At 36.7% G+C, this 25,440-nt stretch overlaps 1 protein-coding gene across 1 annotated transcript in view; it reads right to left on the bottom strand.

Moving 5' to 3' along the window:
- col11a1b (collagen, type XI, alpha 1b) overlaps nucleotides 1–25,440 on the bottom strand; it is an 80,535-nt gene that overhangs the window by 47,236 nt on the left and 7,859 nt on the right. The window contains exons 3-8 of the mRNA XM_065276094.1: nucleotides 23,092–23,302; nucleotides 19,881–20,043; nucleotides 6,389–6,514; nucleotides 4,125–4,223; nucleotides 3,240–3,320; nucleotides 788–1,093 (exon numbers count right to left, since the gene is read on the bottom strand). Of these exons, the coding sequence (XP_065132166.1) occupies nucleotides 788–1,093; nucleotides 3,240–3,320; nucleotides 4,125–4,223; nucleotides 6,389–6,514; nucleotides 19,881–20,043; nucleotides 23,092–23,302 (986 nt within the window). The remainder of the gene's footprint in view (nucleotides 1–787; nucleotides 1,094–3,239; nucleotides 3,321–4,124; nucleotides 4,224–6,388; nucleotides 6,515–19,880; nucleotides 20,044–23,091; nucleotides 23,303–25,440) is intronic.

The raw sequence follows: 25,440 nt of genomic DNA, 5'->3' as shown, positions 1-25,440 counted from the left end.
TAAAATTTACATACTGTAGGAATGGCACAAATACACATTTACTGAATTTTTATCTAATAATCTTTGTTTATCAACCTAAAACTTTAATTTATTAATAATAGAGCATTTTGGGAAATTAACTCTGTCATAATGTAACATGCTTATATTACAAAGCATCAATACAAATATTTTAATTAAATAACATTGTTTATTAATATCTGAAGTTAGAAAATAATTATGTGTTATGCATAAGCCAAATTCATCCTGCGTAATCCATACTGCATTAAATGTAGCCTATTATTAAAAAAATACACTTAGCAGAGCAGTGATTTTCTCAGAATGGCACACAACCCAAGACCCACCCAAGAAAAGTGCCCAGTCATTTGAGTTTATTTATAGAGTAATTCCACATAAGCATCAGCCAAGAAATGCAGTGCTTTAGTCTGCGTTTTAGTGTCTGTAGACTATATGATACATCTTCCCAGGAATGAAGAAAAAAGCACAAAGCCACTGTGGTCAGTGTGTGTGTGTGAATGAGCGTTTGTGTTCAAACTGTGAAAATAAGGAGTCGAATTATAACACCACAATCAGACAGCTAACATTTCATTTCCTGGGTTCTACACACCACATGTACAATGACTAGAAATGAAAGACTTTCATGTGTTACTGCATCAGCAGAAATACTTTAAATGATAATAATGCTAATACTAGTAATCTGCAGCATTTTTATTACAATTATAAGGTAGAAATGATAACATAAAAATGTACATTTGAGAAGAACCGAGAAGTAGTATGATAAAGAACTTACATTGCTCTCTGTGACCTCTGTTTCAGCAGGTTTGCCAGGTCCAAACTCATCCTCGTAGGTAGAACCGGTGGGTTTGGCTTCATTCGTATTGTAGTCATAGAACGGATCATCATAATGGTTGGGGTCTATTTCTTTCGCATCGTATTCGTTCATGTCGTACTGCTTAAAGTCCTGAGCGTCGCCGCCAGTTGTGCTTTTGGACTCAACAATGTCCACATTCTCATTGGGAGGAACAGTGGAATCAACTCCAACTTCTTCCATTCCTGTAATGTAGTCATCCACTATTTCCTCCTTGTTTTCTGGATTCTGTCAAAAAAGGGTTCATCAATGCACACATCAAATTGAACTAAACATCAGAACTCCAATCAGTATCGTTGTCTGTTTATATAAGAATTGCTTCGCAGTGTTAGATATACGTATTGGATTATATTACCTTACAATTTACAACAGATCATAAACAATATATGGGGTAAGCATATGTTCGCTTTTAACTTTTGACCTCATTGCACCCAAGTTCTCTTCTGAACTCTCTGAACTCGTTACGGCAATAACAGCACATTTAGAAAAGCGAAATGTGTTTTGACATTTAAACAAAACATAGAAAACGTAACAAATAACATCTAATACATTCACAGTTATGTCAACTGCGGTAAATAGAAATTAAATTTCAAAACGTGAAAATTAAAATGTGCGGAATTTCGAAACATGATTGTGTACAATTGCTAGCATACAAAATTATAATAAAACACTTGTAAATCTATTCAGTTACATTACAAACCAAACACATGTTACATATAATAATCCTTTATTGGAGTCTCATTGTATGTCCTTTGTGCTTTCTAGTAGGAATTACGCTATTTCAATAGTTTTTATTTCAATAGTCTTATTCACCCAGGAACCTTTATGCAGAGATGAAACCCACTTAAAATTTCCCCTGTTAATCCCAGCCTTTGTGTTGTTTATTGTAGAAGTGGTTTATAGGTCGCGTCAACCCCTCTAGGTGCATCATTTAAAGCAGACGCTTGGCCTTGACACACACATACTGTTTCGGTTAAAGCTGGCTGTTCTTCATTAAGACTTCATTCATGTAATGTCTTACAGGGTTTGTGAAGGAAAAGTCAGACCTCAGAATTAAACAAGTAAGGAAAGATGCAAGGGTTTTACTGCATTTAATTGGATAATATTGTTAAATGGCGCAGTGTTTTTTATTTGACAGTGTACCTATAAAACTGTCAGTAAGAAAAATCACAACTTACCACTACACACCGAGAACACAAATCAAACGTTTTTTTTTTTCTAAATATTATAATATATAATAAAAATCTATTTATACATTTTTTATTGCAAAGTCATAATTTTTTTACATTCCTAAAACCTACTGTTAATTTCTTTAAAGGTGCAGTGTGTACATTTTAGGAGGATCTATTGACAGAAATGCAATATAATATATATATATAACAATGTTTTCAGTGGTGTATAAAGACCTTAAATAATGAACTGTTATGTTTTTATTACAACAAGGCGTTTATGCTTGTGCCTGGCGTATGTTTTCAATTGTTTCTAGAAGAAAAGGTTTAACTTTGGGTGAACGCTTAGCTTGTCAATGTCACTTTTCACTTAGTGGTCCAATCACAGTGGACGAGGGGCAGCACAAATACTACAACAACCAACCGGCGCATCGTTCAATGAAAAACAGAACAGGAGTAGATGAGGAAACGCTGGCAAGCACCCATAGTCCATGTCCACCTGGCATTTTCAGATGCATTTAAGCACTTTGGTGTACATACCCCCTTAAAATTTTTTTTTTTATCTAGATACACTGCGGGTCCCCTAACATGGAAGTCACATAAAACGTAACGTTTTGTCACTATGCTGTCTAAAGGGGGCTGCAAAGTGGACGAGAAGCGCAGTGCCACGGCGTGTAGTGTCAAGGACATCTCGGAGTTATTCTACAGCGGAGGTGCACATTACATAGCGCGAGCTTAGTCAGATAGCGTCTACTTTAAAATCCAAAATATACGTTAGCAGCCAATGTTAATCGCTAACAATTTGGGACAAATATGATGTTATTTAATGTTAAACTATGTGAGTGGCGCTATGTGGCACGACAAGGATCTGAGCAGTGTCCAGAGTCACAGAGGACAGCCGCCGACAGCCGCCACCAGGTGCTGCCAGTGTGCGTACATTCATAGAAAATAATGTGTTCTGTTTTTTGGATTCATGGCGCGACCCGGCGCTTCTCATCCAGTGTGCGACCCCCTTTAGACAACGACATGTTTGTCCTGTGGCAGCTACGGACTGAGCTGTTGCAATTTGCAAACTCATCGCTAGATGCAGCTAAAATCTACACATTGCACCTTTAAATGGGCACTTATAATATATAAACTTATAATGGGGAAAAACAACAACTTTAAAATAGTCAACGGAAATAGGCAGGCAGGCAAGTCTTTACCTCATTAGAAGGATGAGAGATGGCAGGGGCTTCAGTGCCATAGTCCTGTTCAACATAGTAGTCAGCATCAGTAGTGCTGGCCTGTTTAAACAAACACAAGGTTCAGATCATTCAGAATAGAGACAAATTTAATTTAATCTTAAAATCTTAAGGGTTATGAACTGGTCAGTGTACACTTGTCTGAAATGAACACTTGCCAAGCTCTAAAAAAGGAAAATTTTGTTACAATCAGTTGGAAACTGAATGTCTTAAATTGATTTGTAAGAATTATTATAGTACAACTGATGTAAGTGAGTTGGATCAAACTGTCTCCCGAAGAAACCCTCTATCACAAGCTATTCTTTTTTTAGTGCTTTTAGTCATGCTTCTTTCTCAGCATGAAATTTACTATCAGATGTTTACACAGGACACCTGAATGTGTTCACTCCATGAAGTGACACCGGACACGTCACACGTATTTCTGACATTCCCATATTATGCCACCAAAATCAAGTGTATTTATGACAAACACACACCTACTCCAGTCCCTAACCCCAATCATCACAACATGAAAAAGTGCTATTTATCATGTTTTAAGCCTTCAGTTTATGGGGACACAGTAAGTGCTTATTGCATTATAAACATACCATTATACACATTCCCCGTAAACCAGAAACCACATATACCAACCCTACCCATGCACACACACACATATATGTATACAGCATATGTTTGTCATGGGTAAGTTATTATTGTACAATCATGACATTTATGTACTCGGGGAGAGCAACAGAGGTCAACAGGACAGACTAATAAGTCTAAAGAGATAACACATGGTGGTCGGGCTGAAGAAAATCTCAGTGATTGACACGCATCTGGTCCGTATAAATGAGCAAGGGTGTTTACCTTGGTATCAGTTTGGACCTTCTCAGTGGGAACATCAGTTGCAGTTAATTCGTCTGTGTACTCGTAGAACTCATTATAATCGGTGTATTCTGGATTGTACTGAGAGAGAAGAAGGATGCATATTAGAGGAAAACATATGACAGTTAATCACAATACATTCGAGAGGGAAAATGCATTGTAAGACTATTGAGTAATTTTCTTTGTGTATTCCATCTAATTCAATCCTCTCTATCTCTTACTAGACTATTAATTCAATGGCTTATAAACTCAAAATAACAATGGCGATCATTAAACAATGCCAAACAGCTTAGAGTGATTTAGACTGATGTCTGTTATTATGTCTTGAATAGGTTAACCTGCCATATAGCAGATGTTTTTATCCACTATATTTTATGGTACAGGATTTAGAGCTTAAAAGTGATTCAATGTTTTAAGGGCACAGTCATATACCTGTAGTGTGATGATAACCTAAGAGGATGTGATTACGCAACCAGTCTTCTAAAGCCAAACAATTACATTTACTTTTACATTTTAAAAGTGATTTGATAAGTGACTTCATATAAACTGTGCAATTGTTTCATTAAATTGTATGCATGGTCATTTGCAATTTACATTTTTGTGTAATTTATTAAATAATAGAACTGTTTAATAAAAGTAATAGACTAATTATGCTTGTTTAAAAGTGTAAACAATTGTTGAATAAACACCAACAATCCAAACTACTTATAGTAAAATTTTTAATAAGTATCAGTATCAGTATAAGTCATTTTTAATGTGTCTAAATAACAGTAAATTTCCCAATTTAAACAAAGAGCTTTTGTTAAACAAGCAATCATACAACTTAAATTTCAGATTCTGTTTGACTCTAATAAAGTGCACAAGCCCAAGGTGAGGCAAAGCAGATTAAGTTAACAGGCATACTGCGATATGCCTTTGTCCATCAGAGACAGATGAATGTAAATCCCAATGCAGCAGCTGAGCTCATAAAAAATAACAGTGAAAAAAAGAAGTAAGGCTCAGTGGACTGGCGGCATTCCACTGGCTGCAGAAAAGAAGCGAAAGGGAAGAACCATCCAGCTGTGAGTCAGTTTACGCCATTAAAAGGTCTTGCCAAGCTCAGAGCCTGCCATGGCTGTGGGCAACGAGCTGGATGAAAGGCATAAATATCGTCCTGGGCCATTAAAAATGCGTCCCCATTTCCCACACGTGTCTTTAAGCATTTGGTACGGTGCAGGGGAGCTACAGAGGAAGAGAATAGGCATATTTCCAATGCTCCGTGCTAACAAATAGATCTAGATGTTAAATTGCATTGTAAAACTAGAAATGTAAATGTAAAATTTAAATAGGTGAGAACATATGCAATTAATTTTTTATAAAATTCACTAATTTGTCCTTTGGCTTTGTTCTGGCATCTTCTTCAACAATATGTGATAAAGCTACATTTTCCATCTCCCTGTTGTAGTATAGTTCTCAATCCCTCTACAGTAGTTATGGTGATTTATCCTCATGTTATAATCAGGAGTTCTTTAACAGCTGAGAAGCATAACTTCACTTTTCCAGGTATTCCAGAACTATGGAAGGAGAAGTTAGGTTTTGCTCAACAAGCATGCAGGAGTCATTATACAAGAATATATTTCCACGCCACTCAAAAGTGGGATCAAGACTCTGTGAAGGGGGAAATAGTTTCCACTGTGAGCTCACTAGTTATTCCGTTAAATATTATTGGAAAAGTGACATGCTGAAAAACTAAATATCAAAATCCAGACAAACCACGCAATATTTCAATTAAAGAAAAACAGGAGAGTTTAATCATTCCAGATCAATGATTTCAGACTAGGAGGAACCCCTCAGGGAACCCTTAAGCAAATAGTTGGATAAACACTTGAAAAAAAGATTAAAAGAAAAAAGATTTTGATTAGTAAAAACTCAAATAAATTAATTCCTACGTAAAAAAATGGTTTTGTTATGTTTTGTGAGTAAAGCAAGACTTCCTTTCTCTTACTGAGTAGACAATGTTGAAAAACACTTAAATCACAATAAATTAAATACAGACAGATCCTCAGACCTTTTTCCACAACAACATTGAACTTAGTTCTTAATGCTGATTTATCATTTTGATATATATCATTTTTGGGACCTGAACTAAAAAGGTTCCAGAAAGAGACTGAGAGTATAGCCAGTGTACAATCCATCAACATATCATCAGACACACATTTATCATATTTACACATGCCTGTCTCAGACAAATCCAGCTACATACTGACCTCCTCCTCAGGTTCCTGGGCCTGTGGTTTGTTCTGGTGAGGGGTTTCGCAGTCAGGGCTGTAGTGCTCACAGTAGTCGTAGGCTGCACGAGGGTCTGCAACCAAAAGGAACTGCTGGATGTCACCCTAAAAAAACACGACATAACAGACATTTATCACAAATGTTCTGTATACTTTAAAACGTCCGGTGTCACTAATGCTTTCAAACGACACTGCAAACTATCTGTTTTTTTGGCTGTTTAGCGCAGACAAGTTATGCCATTTTATTTACTGTATGCCTTAGCGTGAAGTTTTGATGTTTTTGGTGTACTAGAATAGTTTTGCATTTCATTTTTTTTTCACATATTTTACATTTGAGCTTTGTATCTTTGCTGATCTTTCAGCATTACACAATAAATAAAGTTGGAAACACCATTTTTCTCTGACAGTCATTCAAATGAAAGTAAACTTTCGTTAAACAGTAAATGCATTTATATACACAGATATGCGTTCACATACATATAAAAAATGAGCTTATTCTACAAACCCGTTTACATGCGTTTACACGCATAGTGCATGATATTTGCAGATTTGTAAGGTTTCTCGCAAGCAGTGACGTCAAAGCCTATAGAGGGTTTCATCGGACGCACGTGCGGTGACACAATACGCGTCTGTTCCGAACTTTACTTCCGGTTTCCGTTTTTTCAATAGTCTGACTAGTTGCTAAACTGAACTTTTCAACAGATACCTCGTCGAAAATAACAAATGTTTGGTAATCTACGTGTTGCTTATGTTGTTACTGCTGAAACCATCTAAAGCACGTCATTCAAAAAGCTGGTGAAAAATTTGTCTAAACTCCACTGTATACCTTCTCATCTGCAGAACCTGTAAATGTTACATAAGCATTTGTTTTCACAGTTTCTCTGCCAACTGCATGAATCGAGAGCAGACTTTTATGCTTTACTTTATGCTTACTTCCATTTGTGACATTTATCTTACAGTATGCACACGGAGACAATTGCATATGGACGAAACTGCAAAATAGCCAGGATAGGTCACCAATCCTTCATTTAGGTATCGTGCACACCAAAGCTTTTACGCTGGCAGCCAGTGTATATTTTAAGTTGTTTCCAATGGAAGCTCAGCTGAAAAAAGCTGGCATTCGGCTGAGAAAAAGCTGGCATTCGGCTGAAAAAAGCTGGCATTCAGCGTCCGCCTGGCATTTTCAGCTGAATTTAAAGCTTTGGTGTGCACACCCCCTTACTCACCCTTAAGTTGTTCCACACTTGTATAAATTACTTTGTTCTGCTAAACACAAAGGAAGAATGCTTGTAATCATACAGATCAGGGGCATCATTTACTTCCAAAGTGTTATTTTTTCTACAAAGTCAATGATGCCTTTACTCTTTTTGGTTACAAACACTATTCAATATATCTTCCTTTGTGTTCAGCAAAACAAAGTTATATATACAGGTTTGGAACAACTTGAGGGTAAGTAAATGAAGAATGAATTTTCATTTTCAGTGAACTATCCCTTTAAGGCATTTACATGGAACACAAAATCAACTTCCTGTGGCGATCAGATTTAGCTTTAGCCATTTATGGGCTTTCCTGGATAAAAGTATCCGATGTAGAAATTGAACAAACATCTTTTTTATTCAATAACTAAAAGAAAATCTTTGTAAAACCATAAATAAACAAACACAACAACTTCATTTTCAATCCCCTATATAACAATAAACAGATGCATCACCACAAAGAAAAAGAGGAAGCTTGTAATATTGCGCTAAATTAAATAAGCATGTGTCCATGTGCCATTGAGACCTATGGGCGATAGCATCAAAAGCAGGCGCGGGGAACTGAGTGCTAAAACCCTTGAGCTCCTGTGAGCCGCATTCCCAGCCTTTCAAAATCCGTTCACAGACAGGAAGAAGGCAGACACATTTTTCAGCTGAAAAAACAAGGAAGAGCAAAAGCATTTCTTTAAGTGCAACATGGGCATACGATATTAAACTATGGAGTATCTCATTCAAAAAGCACTACTGTGCTCCACCTTGAGTCCCACTGCGCGACCCATCCCTGCTCTAACAAATGAGAAATGCTATCAGCACCCATGCTTAAGTGAAATATCCGAGTCTGTTTTGCATGAAAATTCTGGAAAAGGAAATAAGACCTCTGCTCCCACTTCGATACAAAGTCCAAACAGTCCTGTACAAAACCAAGCCGGGTATGTAAACTACTGCTGCAGTGACCGCAGAATACCTCAGCTGTCCTGTGCTGACTTGGATATGCAAACCCAGACATAATGGATTGTGAACTGATAAATATTTTAGAGAGGAGCCGAGGTAAATAAACACCAAAATCATTCCTTCTTGGTTTTGATTGATGTGTGAAATTCGAGTCAAGCAGGGTGGCCAGGGGAGGACTGCTAGCATGCAGACTGCATTAAATTACATCTGTAGGAGCTTAAAGCACTGGAAGACATTTTCTGGTACCAAAAAGATGCTTCCTGCAAGCATGACCAATAAATCCATGTACACATTTAAGAGCTCTGACAACCCTCTGAACAACAAGCATCTTACATTTGGGCACTAACACACATTGATAAGCATTAAATGGGGGTTGGCTGAAACTACAGCATATGAACACACTACAGCACGACATGGTTATCAGTTCTGTCTTTAGTGTTGAATGTCGTTGCTGATCAATTTGTAAAAAAAAATCACATACTGGTTATGAAGATGGAAATCAAAACTATGATCTTGTGGTTGCTAACACCATTGTGAAACCGAAAAACACTCAACAAGTTGTCTGTTACATTACTGGTATAAGACTTTTTACTGTATGTGTTTTCATCTTTACTAATATACAATAGTGTCAAGCACAAATGTAAGGGCTATCAAACTCTTTCAAGTAACAAACTTAAAAAAAATAGAAGTCAGAGAATTGAGATAAAACTCCAGTGAAGGAGTTGAATTGACTCCTGGTCAAATGTCTGGGTGGAGGACCAAGAAAATAAATGAAACCAGAGAGCTTTTGACCAAATACTTTGGAGAATGAAAACAGAAGGAGTGTCCCAAAATACCAGTTTAGATTAAAATGTTTTTTCTTTAAAAACACTTTACAAAGCTGATTGGTTTACCTGACTGCACAGACAATATCCACTCCTGTTATACAGGTGAATTTGAGAATACCTGTATTTATCTCTACAGATCCATACTGCTAACCATGTGAACGTAGTTGTAGTGAATCAATTTAAACACTTCAGACACAGCAATCAAACACACACCTTACCTAGTTAAAATTAAAATCAATAAAGCTCTGGACTGCTACTGTTATCTCTCTAAACACACTACTTTCCTATCCAGTGACTTTTTAATCATCAAATTTGAGATGTTATTCAAGTGTTTGGCATCTTTGTTACTACTGAGACCTTAGCTTATTTACTATTGTGGATCTGGACTGAACATTGGTGGTAGGAAGAAGAGATATCCACATTGAATAGTTCAGCATCCATTGGGTTGCCTTGTCTTACAACACACTCGCACTGATATATTTTAAGATATGTCAGAGCAAGCTGTTTTCGGTCAAGACAACACAAACATTTAAGTTAGTCTGGGACACATCTTAAACCTTGTCTGGGAAACTGCCCCATAATGCTCTTCTGTGTCTTTAGCTAGTGCATAAGAAACAATGGGAACAGGCAGGAACTAAAGACAATTCTTCTTCTTCCTCCTTTATTTCTTAACGCCATTCCAGCATCTACGGCTATATTCATGGCGAGAACCAGGTAATCCATACACAAGTTTTATTCAGACAAGTTGAATTATACACAATTTGGGGGAGGGACAATTTGGTATCTCCAATTTCCCCAACTTGCATGTTTTTGGCCTGTGGGAGGAAACCGGAGTACCCGGAGTAAACCCAAGCTGACACAGGGAGAACATGCAGAAACTCCACACAGAAAGGCCACCTGCCCTAGCCGGGGCACGAACCGGGAACCTTCTTGCTGTGAGGCCACTGAGCCACTGTGCCGCCCCCTAAAGACAATTCAGGCCAAAAAGGTTAATAACAAAACATACAACTGTTTTTTTAAGAAGTGAATTAGAAAGTATGCCCTTAATCTTTTCAATCTATGAAGGTTGAGGGCATCTACTCGTCTTGTAATTGCCATTGCCATCTGAAGCATTTTTGTGCCTGCTGGGCTAAAATAAAAAAAACTAAAATGAAAATGTGCTGCAGAACACAAAAGAAAAAAATCAAACAACAACAACAGCAATTTTATCGCCAACACAAGATTTTCTGTTTCAGTATGACTTGACTATGGTGATATGTACAATGTGCACTTATGAGATTGTAGATGGGAAATAATATGTGTTTTAATTGTGTAGGCTTAAAGAGTCCATATTTTCCATTTCATAATATATTTTGGTGTGTAACGCCCCATTCAGACAGCCAGCGACCAGCAGTAGCAGAGCGACGCAATCTCATTAATTTCAATGGAAACCGGGCGACTTCCGCCGACACGAGCGAAAGAACCGTTGGCGACCGTATGGGCGTGTCCAGCTATGCGAGAAAGTAGAGAAAAGTTTAACTTTATGCAAATGTCGAGTGAATTTCGGGAGCGACTACCAATGAGAACAAAGCAGTGGAGTTCACATCATCCTTCTCTCGTCAGTTACTGGCGTGGATGGTACTCATTTGTTTATGACAAGCAGATTTAGAAACGCCTCATTGAAAGAGACAGGCGACACACAGGGATAACATCACTGGCTGTCTGAACAAGGGGTAAGTGCAGTGCTCGAATTGAGGGGGGCGGGGGGGATCTGGGACCCCCATAAGGCATTAGGGACCTCCTATAAGCAGTTAAAATTATACTTATGGGGGCCCCTTTGTCATGGCCACAAAAGTAATTACATTGTGACCAAAAACATTGAAAATAATGATCTCTATGTATGAAGGGAAGCCTCACATCAACCACTTTGCAAAATCAGTTTGAGCTTAAAGGTAATGTATTGCCATTTGGGGTTTGCTGCTATGTCATATAGGGACCCTCCATAAAACTTGATTCAATTCGAGCACTGTGTAAGTGTGTGTTAGTACATGTTAACGATCAGCAAAGTTACAAATCCCAAAATCTAAAGTTATCGTCTCCAACTAAAATCTCTTTTCTTGAACACAAGGATTGTAGGCAACAGTTTACTTCCTAGGCCTGTTGACGTGGACTAAATGCACATTATCATAATTCCGCCCTGTAAGTAGCCTATGTTTTTATAATTAAAGAATTTACTACTTACAATTCAAACCATGATTCAAACACGAGTTTTGAGCAGTGTAGAGCAGCACTTGTTGTTTATCATTTCAACAATTCCAAATGCAGGCATGGTTTTATGTCTTAGTATCCTTACCAGTGGCGGCTGGTGACTTCATTTTCGAGGGCGCTTGATGCAAAGTTCGTCACAACATGTATGTGTAGCCTGTGATGTGTGTGGTTCGTAATTTCAAAATATGTGTTCTGCGCGTCGAGTGATCCTATGTGCATCATGTGTCTTGTCAAAATAAGTGCCTGATGCAGACGCATCTAAAGGGTTTATGATTAACGAGATCTGCTTTGTCATCTGCATTTTCTAGATTTGGGCTTGTTTGATTAGGTAAAGATTTTCTTCTTTCACTATTGCCGTGGGAGCTGATCTTTTGAATATGGTAAGGAGCGTCACATTTCCAGAACACACTTGAGCTATTCGGTCAATCATCACACTAGATAGCTTGCCAATCGGAGCACACCGTGCTTTCTCAGAAGGTTGAGCTTAGTAGAAATCGATGCGTTTCAGAAAGACGGGGCATAGAGGAGCTACAATAATGTACGGTATGTGGGTAATAATGTGCTTTTTGAACCATAAACCACGCGGATGCATTGCAGTACACCAAATAACATTCTTTGTAGCAACGTAATAGGGGTCTCTTCAAAATAGCCTAAGGGGAAGAAACTGTTCTGGTGCTTAGTGCTCTGTAGTGCCGGCCAGAGGGCAACAGTTCAAAGAAAGAGTGGGCTGGGTGTGTGGGGTCCAAATTTATTTTTTTAGCCCCTTTTCTCATTCTGGAGATGTGAAGATTTTGGGGGTTGGGCAGGGGGTGATGGGGGTTTTACGAGTAATACATTAACTGTTATGCTGTAGTTTGTTGCTGTTAAACGGGGCACTTTTTATATAATATAACAAAAACTCATTTTCTTTATTAATTATTAGAGCTCTTAAAGCCTGTTGCTTGTCATACTGTAAGTGCTGTTTTTAGCCAGTTAACCGTTACACACATAAATGTCTTCATATACGTAATGCAGTACCGCCTCTGCCTCAATTTGAGCCAGGAAAAATCCTGAAACGTACAAATACTTTCCCTTACACATTAATATACATTTCAACCTACAATCCTAAACACAGCCCTAAAGTCAGTGAATATCCCACTGACACTTTATCATAAAAAATCAGCAGGAGGCTTGGACAAAGATTCAGAGGAAAGTGCAGAGAGGAAAAATATCATGGAAAATTCTTTAAAAACTGCACAGACAGCAGAACAGACAACACTGAGTGTTTAAAACACTACATATCTTTGTATTTTTCATCAAATGCAGACAGTCTTTGCGGCAAGGTCTAGGGAAAAAAGCTTATTTAAAAAAAAAAGGACAGACAAATTCCATGCACACTTGAAATAAGAATTCATCCGCCCCTCTCACCTTCATTCAGGCCACAAACAATCATAGATGACTTCAAATAATGGTTTAAGCATTAACACACTACGTCCAACCCCTTAGTATACTTGACCCATTCCATAGCAATGCTCCAAACAGCAGCCACTACAGACTCCTGAAGCAGGCCTCCAATGTTACCATATCACTCTACTGGGAGCTATTAAACAGTAAATTATGTTTCCCAGCAGTGAACGGGACAGAGGAACAGACCAGTTGGCGAGAGTAGAGGGTACAGAGAGAGCTAAAATGAGAATGCAATGTAACATCTTTGGGAAAACTAAAGCTTACTGGATGATCCGTTGGTCCTGAATGTCCAGAATGTAAAGCGAGGGGAAGGGACGTAATCACCCTGGGGCACAGGTATACACAACAATTTCTGAATAGTTGGATATCAAGTCAGCAAAGATAGATGCTCTATTTAAAACACAAGTATGCAAGTACTCTGTACTCGGACCAAAAGCTTTTTAACTATTGTAACTTAACCAACAAAACTTCCTCACAAACCAGCATTTCTTGAAAATCTTTCTTTTGTAAGTCCACCAGCTAGACCAGCATCAAATCAGCACTAACTAAAATAAACAATTATCTTTCCATATATAAATAAAATCTAGACAATTTTGACAGGTATCAGCTTACTGTTATTTCTTATCGAGAGAGAAAAACAAACATTTCAAGGTGTACTTCATATGACTTTCCTTACAAAGACTAAGCTGGACAATATCTCTTAAACAACCACAAGTCTTTGTCCAAGTACACACTGATCATATTTTCCCCTCAGTGGCTAGTTCCAGGTTCACACCTGCTTATACTATCTGCAAAAGCTGGAAACACAGATGCTCCATCATGAGCTACATAGTTTTCATCAGCCAGAAGGAAGGCTTCACACACTGCACCAAAGCAACCAGAAGTCATTTATATTCAATGAGAGTTGACAAATGCTGGCAACATGAGAGTGTGATCGTTGGAAATGCGTTAAGGGCGTATACAGCGATGTGACAAAGTTGTGAAAAATCTTTTTCCAATTGAGCAATGACTACCAAAAGGAATTAAGACATGATGTGCCCCTGGGAGAAACTAGTTGAGTGTCGACAAGACTTAAGAGACGTGGGAGATATTCTTAGTGTGAGCGATTTCACTCTTCTTTTTATCCACATTACAAAAATGAAGTGTCCATGTCAAGAAGTTATTGGCCTTCCATGTTAGTTTGACTTATAGATTGAAAATCATTTATCATGACCATGATATGAGGAGCACTGCTGTAAACTTTATTTACATTGCATACAAACCCCCTTATAAAAAAGCTGCTTTGTAGTGTCAATAAAACTGATTACTTGTCAAAAATAGGTAGAAAGGAATTAAAAAAATTCTATGATTTGGTCACAAAAAAATTTAATGAGCCTATTCCCATATTTGTATTTGCTTAATGCCAGTTAACTCTATAGGCATTACTTGTAGCTTTAAAGTTATGCAACCTTTAAAAACAATGAGAAAAGGGTTAAAAGTGTTTTATAGCATACAAACTGGCGTACAAAACTGTAGTTGATCTGTAAGTGGGTGCCGTGGACGCCGAAAAATTTCACCTATACGATTATTTTCTGACATAAAAAACATTGATTTATACAAACAAATGATCATATTTCTTAAACCAGAATGAAACAGCCAGTATGATTCATAAAGAAAGTGTTCTGCACTTAATCAGGGTTATTCATCTTGATTTTTTCCATCTCCACAAAATGTAACACACATTCTCAACGGAGCACCAATTTGGAGTGATTGTTGTGACATGTTGGACTTTGCGCCAGCAAAAGTGATCTGTGCCAAATCTCACAGGAGTCAGATGGGCTGAGTCCTGCTACTTTCTTGGCCAAAAGTGAAGACTTCTTTAAAATAACTTTTTTGAAAAAAAAAGACAGTGTTTCCAACAGATCTAAAATATACTGGTGGTGGTAGCGGGTGAAAGACAATCATTACCCACCGACAAAAAATTGTCTACTATACGTGTGACAAACAACTAGTAATGTGTGACCTAACCCAATACTTTGATTTATTGAACATTTATATTTATGTCTATAAATCCAACCACTCCAAATTTTCTTTGCCTTCGCTTTGGCATAAACAAAAGCAGACGCTGTTTGTCAAAGCACAACAAAAACACAGTGTTTGAAAGGATTTATTAACATTGTGAGAGGTGTAGAAAGACTATTGAATACAATAATATATAGAGAGCATATTAATGATAGACAATGTAGGTCTACAGATTATAAATAGGTGTATTATGGTATAATGGTTTATGTAAATGTCTTCACTTTCTATTAGATAGAGCAGATCTATAGAGATAGATTTGCTTTCTCTTTCTATTCCTCTCTTGCTGATTTAAAGAGCTTAATCCACTCATTATTTCTCATTCGAAAAACCTACTTGCTGTCCCGGTGATGGGTGACTTAATATTACAGCTTTGCAGTTTTTATATCTTGAGTCAGCTTGCATAATAAGAACGGTTTGCCCATTTGAGGTTTAATTGCTCATTCAGTGCAGTGGGCTTGACATTAGCATTGCTTATTTGCTACCATATCTGCTTTCTGAGCAAAAATTTTAGATATAAAAAGACGGTTCAGTAATAACATTATTATCGTGACTTTCAAAGCATGAGCCAGTTGTTATCGCCACTAGAAACCGGAGGCACGCTTGAGACTGCACATGCACGTGTTTGTTCTCCATCTCTAGTTTTATGCACAATGTTAAACAAACATTAAGCAATTAAACTGGGACTGACTCTGGGATCCTACTGATCATTTAAAATATGGACCCAGAACCGTTCAGGTCCCGGGTCCTCCGTGAAGACCTCTAATGCATACAACTTGGCTCAAGTTCAGAAACATGGAAGGATGCAATGTGACACAAAGATAAAAAGAGAGCACACAAACGCGCAACAAACTCATAGAACTCATTTCATTATCACGGAAGAACAAAAAAAACTACATTTGATGCCAGATATACATGGGCAGTTGTTACAGTAATACACCTGGGCGGCCCGCCCAAGTAAAGACAATGGGTGGGAAACACTTCTGCTGTTTAGGCTTCTGCTCGCTGATCTATTTAATAGAAGTGTACATTTTGCATGTTGGTGTTTTAAGCTTTTACCTTTTAGTCTCATTCTTCAAACTCACTTTTTTCAGCATAAGCATGTGCAAACACTCTAAGGAAAGCATGCAACATTAAATTAAAGCCATACTTACTCATAGCAAACACACAGTATTATGTCATTATTGCATTAATAACATAGCCTACTGTTGCCAGACTCTGGAAAGCTAGTGGTCAGAGCTAAAATTATTTTACCATTGATTGAATGCAATTCAACAGGCTGTAACTGTTATGTCTAAATGGCTGTAAAAAACATAAATTTATGAGCATATACTGTACTGCAAAGTTTACATTTGTCACCTTATTAAAAGTGTATGGTCAATGCATGTTTTGCTCGGTATATACGCTGCTTATTTTCCCCCACCGCCATCCATCATTTTTATAAATCCTGACCCAAGAACAAATGCAACTATTGTGTACTAACAATTACAGAAACGTCTTTAAGACTGTGGCTTTCAATAGGAAAATTGCTAAAGCAAAATCATAAACTGAATCACTACTTGGAAATACAGTTAGCTAAAAGAATGACAAAATGAATCTCAGACACACACTTAAAGTAAATACAATTATTTGATCCTGGCACTACTAAAAAGAAACAACATACTGTATAAGCCTTCAAATTCAGTATAGTATAGAGACCAACTTAGTCAATTAAAATGCAGAAACAGCCTAAACTTTAAAATCATCTCTGCCAGTCAATCAACCAGAATGACATCTAGAAACTTAAACATGTTTAACAGAACAATGCATGATTTTCTACCAAAGGCATATAGAGATAACAATAGTAGCCTATTTCGTCCTTATGCATCATACTTGTGAGGTACCAATGTCCCTTTGAGGAATAAATGCATACTTTTTGAAAAGTTATGCCCCAGTGACAGCTTTTGCACCTTTATTTCAGGCTTTACATGCATAAAACTTTTAATTCACAACGTTAAAACCTACACCAAAGCTTTTGACACACCAGTGCTTCCATCATAATCACATGAGGTATGAAAGTCTCTAATTGTGTTTATCAATGTGCAATCAAGCAATGGCAGATTTAGTTGTGAGGCTGTATATTTAGCTGGCTCATCAAAATCCTTTGACTCTTTATTGTGACAAGCAGAGAAGGGGAAGAAATGGGAATTTTAAAACAGTCCTCTGCTCTACGGCATCTCTAACCTGGAGGCTAAAACTTAGCATGCTGTTTTTATTAGACAACATTCCTTCAGCTTACATCAAAGACAAACTCTGCAGAAATCTCACATGCGACATTACATAAGACGGCTGCCCTTACTTAAAACAGCACAGAGAAATTTGTGAATGAGATACGTCAGGTTTTATTAACTTGTGTGGTATGTTACGTTATAGTATCATTATATAACAATGCTATAGCTTCACGTGGATGTTTAGAGTATACATTCTCAAAACTGTTTACTTTTCAGAAGCAGTAACTTTTACTCTGGTTACTTTTTATAAGCTATATTGCTATTAGACTCAACAGCTCTTCCAAAATATGCAGGTCCTTTACTCTACTTATAGCTGATAAAGTTATGAAATGTAAGGCATTATCCCAAGCCAATCTGTCATACTGAATCAAAGGATATTCACATTGTTGACATATTCCTTGAGACCAAATTAAAGCAAGCACTCCTTATCAGGGACGTGCACAGACATTTTGAGGGGCAGGGGCTCAAGTGAAATAAAGGGCACTTCTCATAATTATGTATAAAAAAGTATATATATATTAACGCAATTCTGACTTCCTTTTTAAAAAAAAATATTAAAAAAGTTAATTAATTTAATCTTCCTCAAACTCACGCAATTGTTTAATTTTCAAAAGATGTCTACAAAATAATCAGTTGTTCACACAGACACCATGGTCTCCTTAGTAGTCTAGGTTTATAGAGCAGCAAAGGAAGCCATTACACAATGTGCATGTTTTGAAAACATTAAATTACACATTAATTACAAATTTGTTAAAATGCTAAAAACAAAGTTGTGACTGCTGAGTTAGCGCTACATGCCAATAAATGCTATATCATATGCTAGCGTTTAGCTGATTAGTTGTTACTCAAAATGTATTTTTGTCTGATAAGGGCTCAAAATATAAGGTCTGTTTACTAATGTGAGCCTCAGAGCAGAGCAATCAGAGCAGAGCTCAACATTATTATTCATGACCCTTTCAAATAGGGCAAAAATAGACAATTTCATTCAAATGACAAATTCTAGGGTTGTAAATAGACATGTAAAAACGTTTCTGGATAAGTTTTGCACTTAATAAAGCAACATACCTTCTATGTAATTGTCAAAGAACAATTTAACATATTATGACAACACATCCTATGGCACCTTTAATCTTAGGTTTCATATTTATTAGGGTTAAACATGTCAGAAACAACAAATATAGATTAGGCCTATTTTATTTGTATTTTATATTTTACTTTTTTGTGATGTCAGTGAAAATTCCGACTGGGCAAGTAAAATACTGAACCATCAGATTTCTTCCCAATCTACTCCAGCACTCCGGTATAACACATTATACTTATTTAACAGCCATTACAAAAAACGCAAACAAAAAAAGCTTACTACTGCAGTTAGCAATTATTTTATTGTTTGTGCTTTATTTTTTTATGAGCAGTCTATTTAAACTACATACACTACACTGTTACAAGTTTGCAACCCTTCAGGTTAATATGGGATTGCCATGGAAAACAATATCCCTGAATCGTTATGTGTAACAACGTGCCCCATATTTTGTGCATAAAACTGTTAATATAAGAATGCGTTCTTCCTAACACACTTACCGGTAGCTGCCTGCATAATCAAGCACATGATCGCGTCTCTTTCAGGGCAGGCTGAGCTTTGGCGCTTGAAGCACGAATGATGCAGCAAGAGTGTACACAAACCAATCATAAAGCGAAGTAAGTTAGAGAGGCGGGACTAAGGAAAGGTAAAGCCAATCATATTAGCGATTTGAATTTTGGAGGCGGGACTCATCTGTTAACCGTTTGTGTGCCACAAATAGCGGTATTTTTCTTTATATAAGAGTTTAAATCTCATTTAAATGATTTCTGAATAAATTAATGTTAAATTAAATAAGCAACAAGTAAAAAACACAAGAAACAGACAGACATCAGTTGTTATATGAATAAAGATCATATATATATATTTTTTTTAATCACCCCAGAAAAAAAGGGCACTTTCTCTCCAGGAATAAAAAGGGCAGGTGCTCAAGCCCCCTTTGATGTCTATGTGTGCACGTGCCTGCTCCTTATCTTGTATCCTTTTAAAATCTAGATTTTTTCATGTCAGCAATTGTTAATGATACTGAGTCACCTTTAAAGAAACATGCAGAATGCAACAGGAAAAGACTATCCTTGGCTGGAAAAGATTGTATTTACTAGTGACAGATATATTGGTGGCCAATATGAGATTATCAGCATGAACTGCTAACCGTGTTTGCTAATCTGAATAACCTACTGTAGTGATTGTAGATGGCCAATTTAAAAAAAAAAACTGTCACTAAAATCTGATATTGGTTATGGGGCCCTGATGTCTAGTTTTTATATCAGCATCTGATCATCCATATTGGTCTACCATTAGTATCTGTCAGAACATTTATAGTAAATTTGATGGGCTTGCCTCAAAAACATTCTCGTCCAGGATTCTGGTGCCGAAGACAGTGATGCCATTGGTATTAATGATTGCGTGGTCACTTCTGCTGAGTGGCTTAGTGATTTTCTTTTTGCAGTCCACAATCATGGTGACGGTCTTCTTCTCTATGCTAATAGCAACACGATGCCATCTGTGAAGAGGTCAAAAAAAAGATCCCATTAATCTTGTGATGTGTTTAGTTTAAAAACAAAATGCATTGTTTTAAAACTATGATACCATATTAAATCTATTTTAAACCTGGAAATATAGAAATACCAAGTACTGAGAATTTGTGTAAAACTCAATTCAGTATATTTCTTTTGAACTGTTTCTGATTAAATCAGAAAATATATAAATAGAGGTTTATTGTAATAGCAGTCTCAAGAAATTTGGACCCTGATGTATGTTCCAGTCCAGAGGTCCCCAACCACTGGGTAGCGACCGTGCACAAGTTACCAACTGTCGCATGAACATCCTGAAAAAATGTGTATAATAGCTACGCAATAGCTTAATTGGGTATTTTGTCCTTTAATTGCCAATTTCAAATAACATCAATCAATAGAGTTTGAGCGTACTTCTACAACACAATCGATCAAAGAATTGCAGAGGTATAACTTCATGAATTTTTTGAAAATGTACCTCGCAAATCATGACAGTACGTGAAGATGGTCAACTCTGGGACATCACAAATGACTGACAAACAACTTCAAAATGATCCAGCGATTGTGGCACCATGATGAAAATAAACTCTTTTACTGCAGTAACCATATTTTAATGGGTACATTTTTAACGTAGGTTTGAAAGGAACCGAAACATTTAGTCCTGTGCCAATCATCATTATAATCATATGGAAAACGGGAGTCTCCGTGCCTCCGCGCCCAGCCGCAATTCTGGCATCTCTCATCCTTCTCATCTCTTTCTTCACTGCTCATTTTTTTCCTCTGCACTGAAAAAAATTATTCATTCAATTTACTAAGTTTTTTTAAGGTAAGTGGTTGCAATCAATTTATTTAAGCTACATTAACACAAAACAGATTAGTAAAGTAAAATACAATAAAAAACTTTTGTTTAAATGTAGCTTAAATAAATTGATTGCAACCACTTACAATTAAAAAAATTGAGTAAATTGAATGAATCCTTTTTTCAGTGTGTTCTTGAACTTGGAGCTCGAGCCCGACCTGAGTTTCGAGCTGCCTTCGAGAACAGCAAGCCAAGTTCGTTTACCATTAATTATTAAGAATAAATTGTCAGGCAAACTCGTGAAACAATGAAACTACAACAATCCGCCAAACTATGGTTTAGATGTCTACTAAAATAAAGCTGTTATTCATTTTCCTAATGCGTGGTTCTTTGATCTTTACTTCCGTTTTAAACATTACATATTTTGCGAAGGAGGATTTTAAGCACTTTGTTCGAACAGCAACTTAGCGACCCCCCAACCCCCAAAACCCCACCCCTGATCAGCAATTTTTTTTAAAGCTGAAACCGGTCCGCGATGTAAAAAGGTCGGGGACCCCTGTTCCAGTCCATGTTTACATAACTAAAACATATGTTTGGTTCTTTACAATGAGAAAGACTATAGCTGCCTGATAAGACTTAACTCAGCTTTGCTTGTCATGCTGAATCAATTATAACTATTTCATGAGCTTTTGTTTAACAGTATTTGTTTTCCTGAATTATTACACGGCTCTCTGGAATGCTTGATTCTGATTGGTCAGTTGAGACATTTGCAGGTTCGTTCTTTTCGAATAATAACCGCTCCAAAATAATAACGCATAGCCGGTACTACTTTTACGAGTAAGATCGCTCCGCGCCAATAAAGATTACTGTTTGTTTGGCGCCATCTTGTGACAAACACTCGACAACCACGACAAGACACAGATAGCTTACTGAGACTGAACTTGACAAAATAGAGCATGACAGCTACGAAGCCAACACACAAAAAAATACAGATATGGCCATTAAAACTTCTCAAAGACTGGCTAAAAGAGAAAAAAATGGAGACAGACAAGTATGAAGCAGAGGATCTTAATAAGGTATTACGATCATTTTATGCATCTGTGCAAAGTTTCGCGGAAGGATAAAAATGTTAATTTAAAACAAATATGCCAATAAAATGTTTCAAATTCATATTCATGTCCAGTTTTTTTTCTTATGTGACAAGTAGCCGTGTAATAAGCGGGATAATGTAGAGTCAGCCGGTAGTTATCGGGAAATAAGCCCCTTCAGTGTGATACAAGACCCTCCGCTTCGCGTCGGGTCCTGATCACACTGTCGGGGCTTATTTCCCGATAACTACCGGCTGCCTCTACATTATCCCTTACTTAAAAAATTCTTATTATGAATAATCAAAAACACAGAAGTTAGCTGCCATTCTTTCTTTGTCTTGAAACAAATGTTTTGTTTTGCTATATTGATTACAGTACATACGTTTACCTAACTAAACAAATGTTTGATTGCATTTTGGCATGCAAGTGTAAATTTGATTACTCAGATTATCATACGGTTTAAGTGAATAAACCCACAATACGCCACTATTATCCAGCTTAAGTTATATTGATAGATTTAGATAAATAGTTAAATAGCCAAATGGCTAAAAAATAAACCACTCAAAAGGCATTTAAAAATCTCCTTGAACAAATTACGAAACCAACTGAGACATATTCAAATGCCATTTGATAAAAAAGTGAGCCAAACCAATCATGAGCCCCATTCACTTCATAGTAGTGAATGGGGCTCATGAACGGTTTGGTTACAAGCATTTCTCAAAATATCTTCAGTCGTGTTCATCAGAACATGAGAGTAAATGATGTGTCAGTAGCTGAATACTTTTAGCGGATGTGGCTGTACAATAATTTTATCTGCATGCAAATTAATCAATGTAAATTTCAAACACTGTGCACCCTGGAGAGTGATTATAGTCCATCTGTGTGTCTACAACCATAGAGTTTATGCAATAAATTAAAGAGTGTGTATTTCTAAAGAAACTGTTTACATAGCTTAAGTGGACAATCTTACGTACTCCATTTATAATTTTTCATATGCTTTTTCAATCTGTGTTTAAACCAGGTTACATGTGGATAATACATTAAATATATGATTGAGATTAATGTCTTAATAAAATGACTGACACAATTTTAAAGGTTTAGTCTAAAGATTTATACACACAGCAAGAACATATATATAAGAGTCAACTTGCTTTCCATCTGCGAGGTTGATGGCACGGAACAGGGGGTAATCCTCTGGAGCTGGTTTCCCATGCTGATCCTCATACTGGAAGACCGGAGAGCGGCCCACCTCCACACCCAGCTGCTGGATGCCCTGCTCATTATATACTGACAACAGGAAGGACTGCACTCCCACCTTCGGCTTTATAGTCATAAGGATGGAGAAATCCTGAGGGACGGCTCCTTTAGAAGACACAAGAAAGTTATTGTAGGTTGAACATCAGCTGTTAATGATGATTCATAAGCTTGTTTTCATTTATGTGGGTGAGATGACGTAAGACCACACTACAGTATATCCAAATAGTATACTGTGGCCACCAAAACCTTTAAAAATCAAATGAAGACACATCTCATCCAAAAAGTTTCCGGTGTTTAACACTGCTAACAATATATTGTTTTTAGAAAAAACCTCTCCTTTTCTCTGATGCTTCATTGTTAGCAGAAAGGTTGAATTTAATGAATAGAAAGCATCTGGTAAATAAACAAATGTAATCTAACTATACAGTACATTACCAAAAAGTTATATTAAATATGCAATTGCCCTTTTACAACAATCTCTCCCTTAACATCCTTTGCATGGTACGGATAACCATGAAACAATTTGTCTTTTCTATTACCACATTAACTTTACGATGTGCTAGATGAAGTTTACAATAAAAGGTGTTGACTGAAGTGGAGCTGAAGTTCCAACTATTGCCTGATGTTTTTGTCAAAAACCATCTGCCAACCTTAACGATAAGGTTTGATTGCAGTTTTATTTTTAAGGAGTTTACAGTTTTTTTTTACAATTTACTGTCTCAGCCATAGCTGACTAGCCAATTTGGAGGAAAACCCAATACACAGTATACTGTAGAAGATCTATAAGACTTACTTAGCAAATCTATATGGTGCAAATAATTAGAGAGACAAAAAATACTCAACTGCATTACCCTGGACTTGCGTTGAAGTAACAATTCATGATGAGTAATAACACTACAACACTAGAGAATTATCTGGGTTAATTTTACATTAGTGGGGAAAATCAGATTTTTATTGTTGTTTATATACTGTATGTCTATGTGGTGTTTTTAATTTGCTTTAAGACAAGACATGTGCAAATTCATTTTTAAATACCATTGCTAAATATTTTCACCATAAAACTGGAGACAGTCTCTTTCCCACGGTTTAAAATCGCATTGGTTTCCAACGTCACAAACATGTAATCAATCACATCAATAAATTTAAACACATGGATCAGTATTTCAAGTCATAGATATTATGTATGGATGCTGCATAGACAGCTGCTTCAGCTCTGCTTCTGTGATGTTCACACATGTGCTCACACATGCACTGTGAATGCTCAACCTGTTAACATCAGTGCTAAAAGATTAGTGCTGCAAAAACGCACGTATGCATTGTGTAAAACCGAACTTGACAGTCATGTGTCTAAAACCGCTGAATGTAGCATCTATTTACATACTGAGTAATGTATATCTATTGTCGGAGGGGGTGCAAAAGAGTGAGGTGGGGACTATTTCGCATATTCATATGTATGGTCCGAGCTGTGCCATAGAGTAGTGGTGGGGACTAATTTGCATATTTATAGATCTGCATATACTGTACTTAATGAGGCAAGGGTGTAAAGTTATATTCAAGCTGCTTTAAAACATGAAGAAATTACTGTGACAAGTAACACTTTTTTATTGAGATAAATTTACATTTTTGTCAAAACATGTTTATTATTATGTTGTCACGTTGTATTGTGTTTTATTGTGCAACTTAGCTGTATTTTTTTAGTTATGAAGGCTTAAATCAAAACAAACCAACTGAAGCGTGATTGATATTAATTGGAATGCACAATCAAACAATGAGATTTTTTGGAACCAAACTCTTCAACTCTTCACTGATCTACTGGCCTTCCTTCAACGTGATGCCCAGCCGATGTCTGCCTCATGTTTTAATTCCCATAAAATTGTATAATATAGTATCTAACATATATTATATTCTCTATAGAATCAGCCATGTCTGGCTCTCTCTCAAGGGATTTTTTTCTCTATAGGACTTTTTCCTATAAATAATAAATAATAAAATAAAATTAGAGGTTATTTTGTCCTAGGAGTTTTTTCAACCCCTGACATTTGCTTAATGTAAAGTTTAATTGTTTTGAAACTACCACTGTGAAAAGCACTATATTATCATAACCATTAATAAAATTGATATGCTATTATGCCCAAAAATGAGTTTTAACAGATAACATTTTTGACTACAGGGAGACTTTAAATTCTTAGTGTATTTCAAACAACACATAACAGCTAACAGCATACTGTACTAGATTTACGTTA

This window comes from Paramisgurnus dabryanus, chromosome 6 (assembly GCF_030506205.2).
Source record: "Paramisgurnus dabryanus chromosome 6, PD_genome_1.1, whole genome shotgun sequence".
NCBI classification, from domain to species: domain Eukaryota; kingdom Metazoa; phylum Chordata; class Actinopteri; order Cypriniformes; family Cobitidae; genus Paramisgurnus; species Paramisgurnus dabryanus.
Note: the sequence above shows the minus strand (reverse complement) of the source record. Positions and strands in the feature narration are given on the sequence as shown.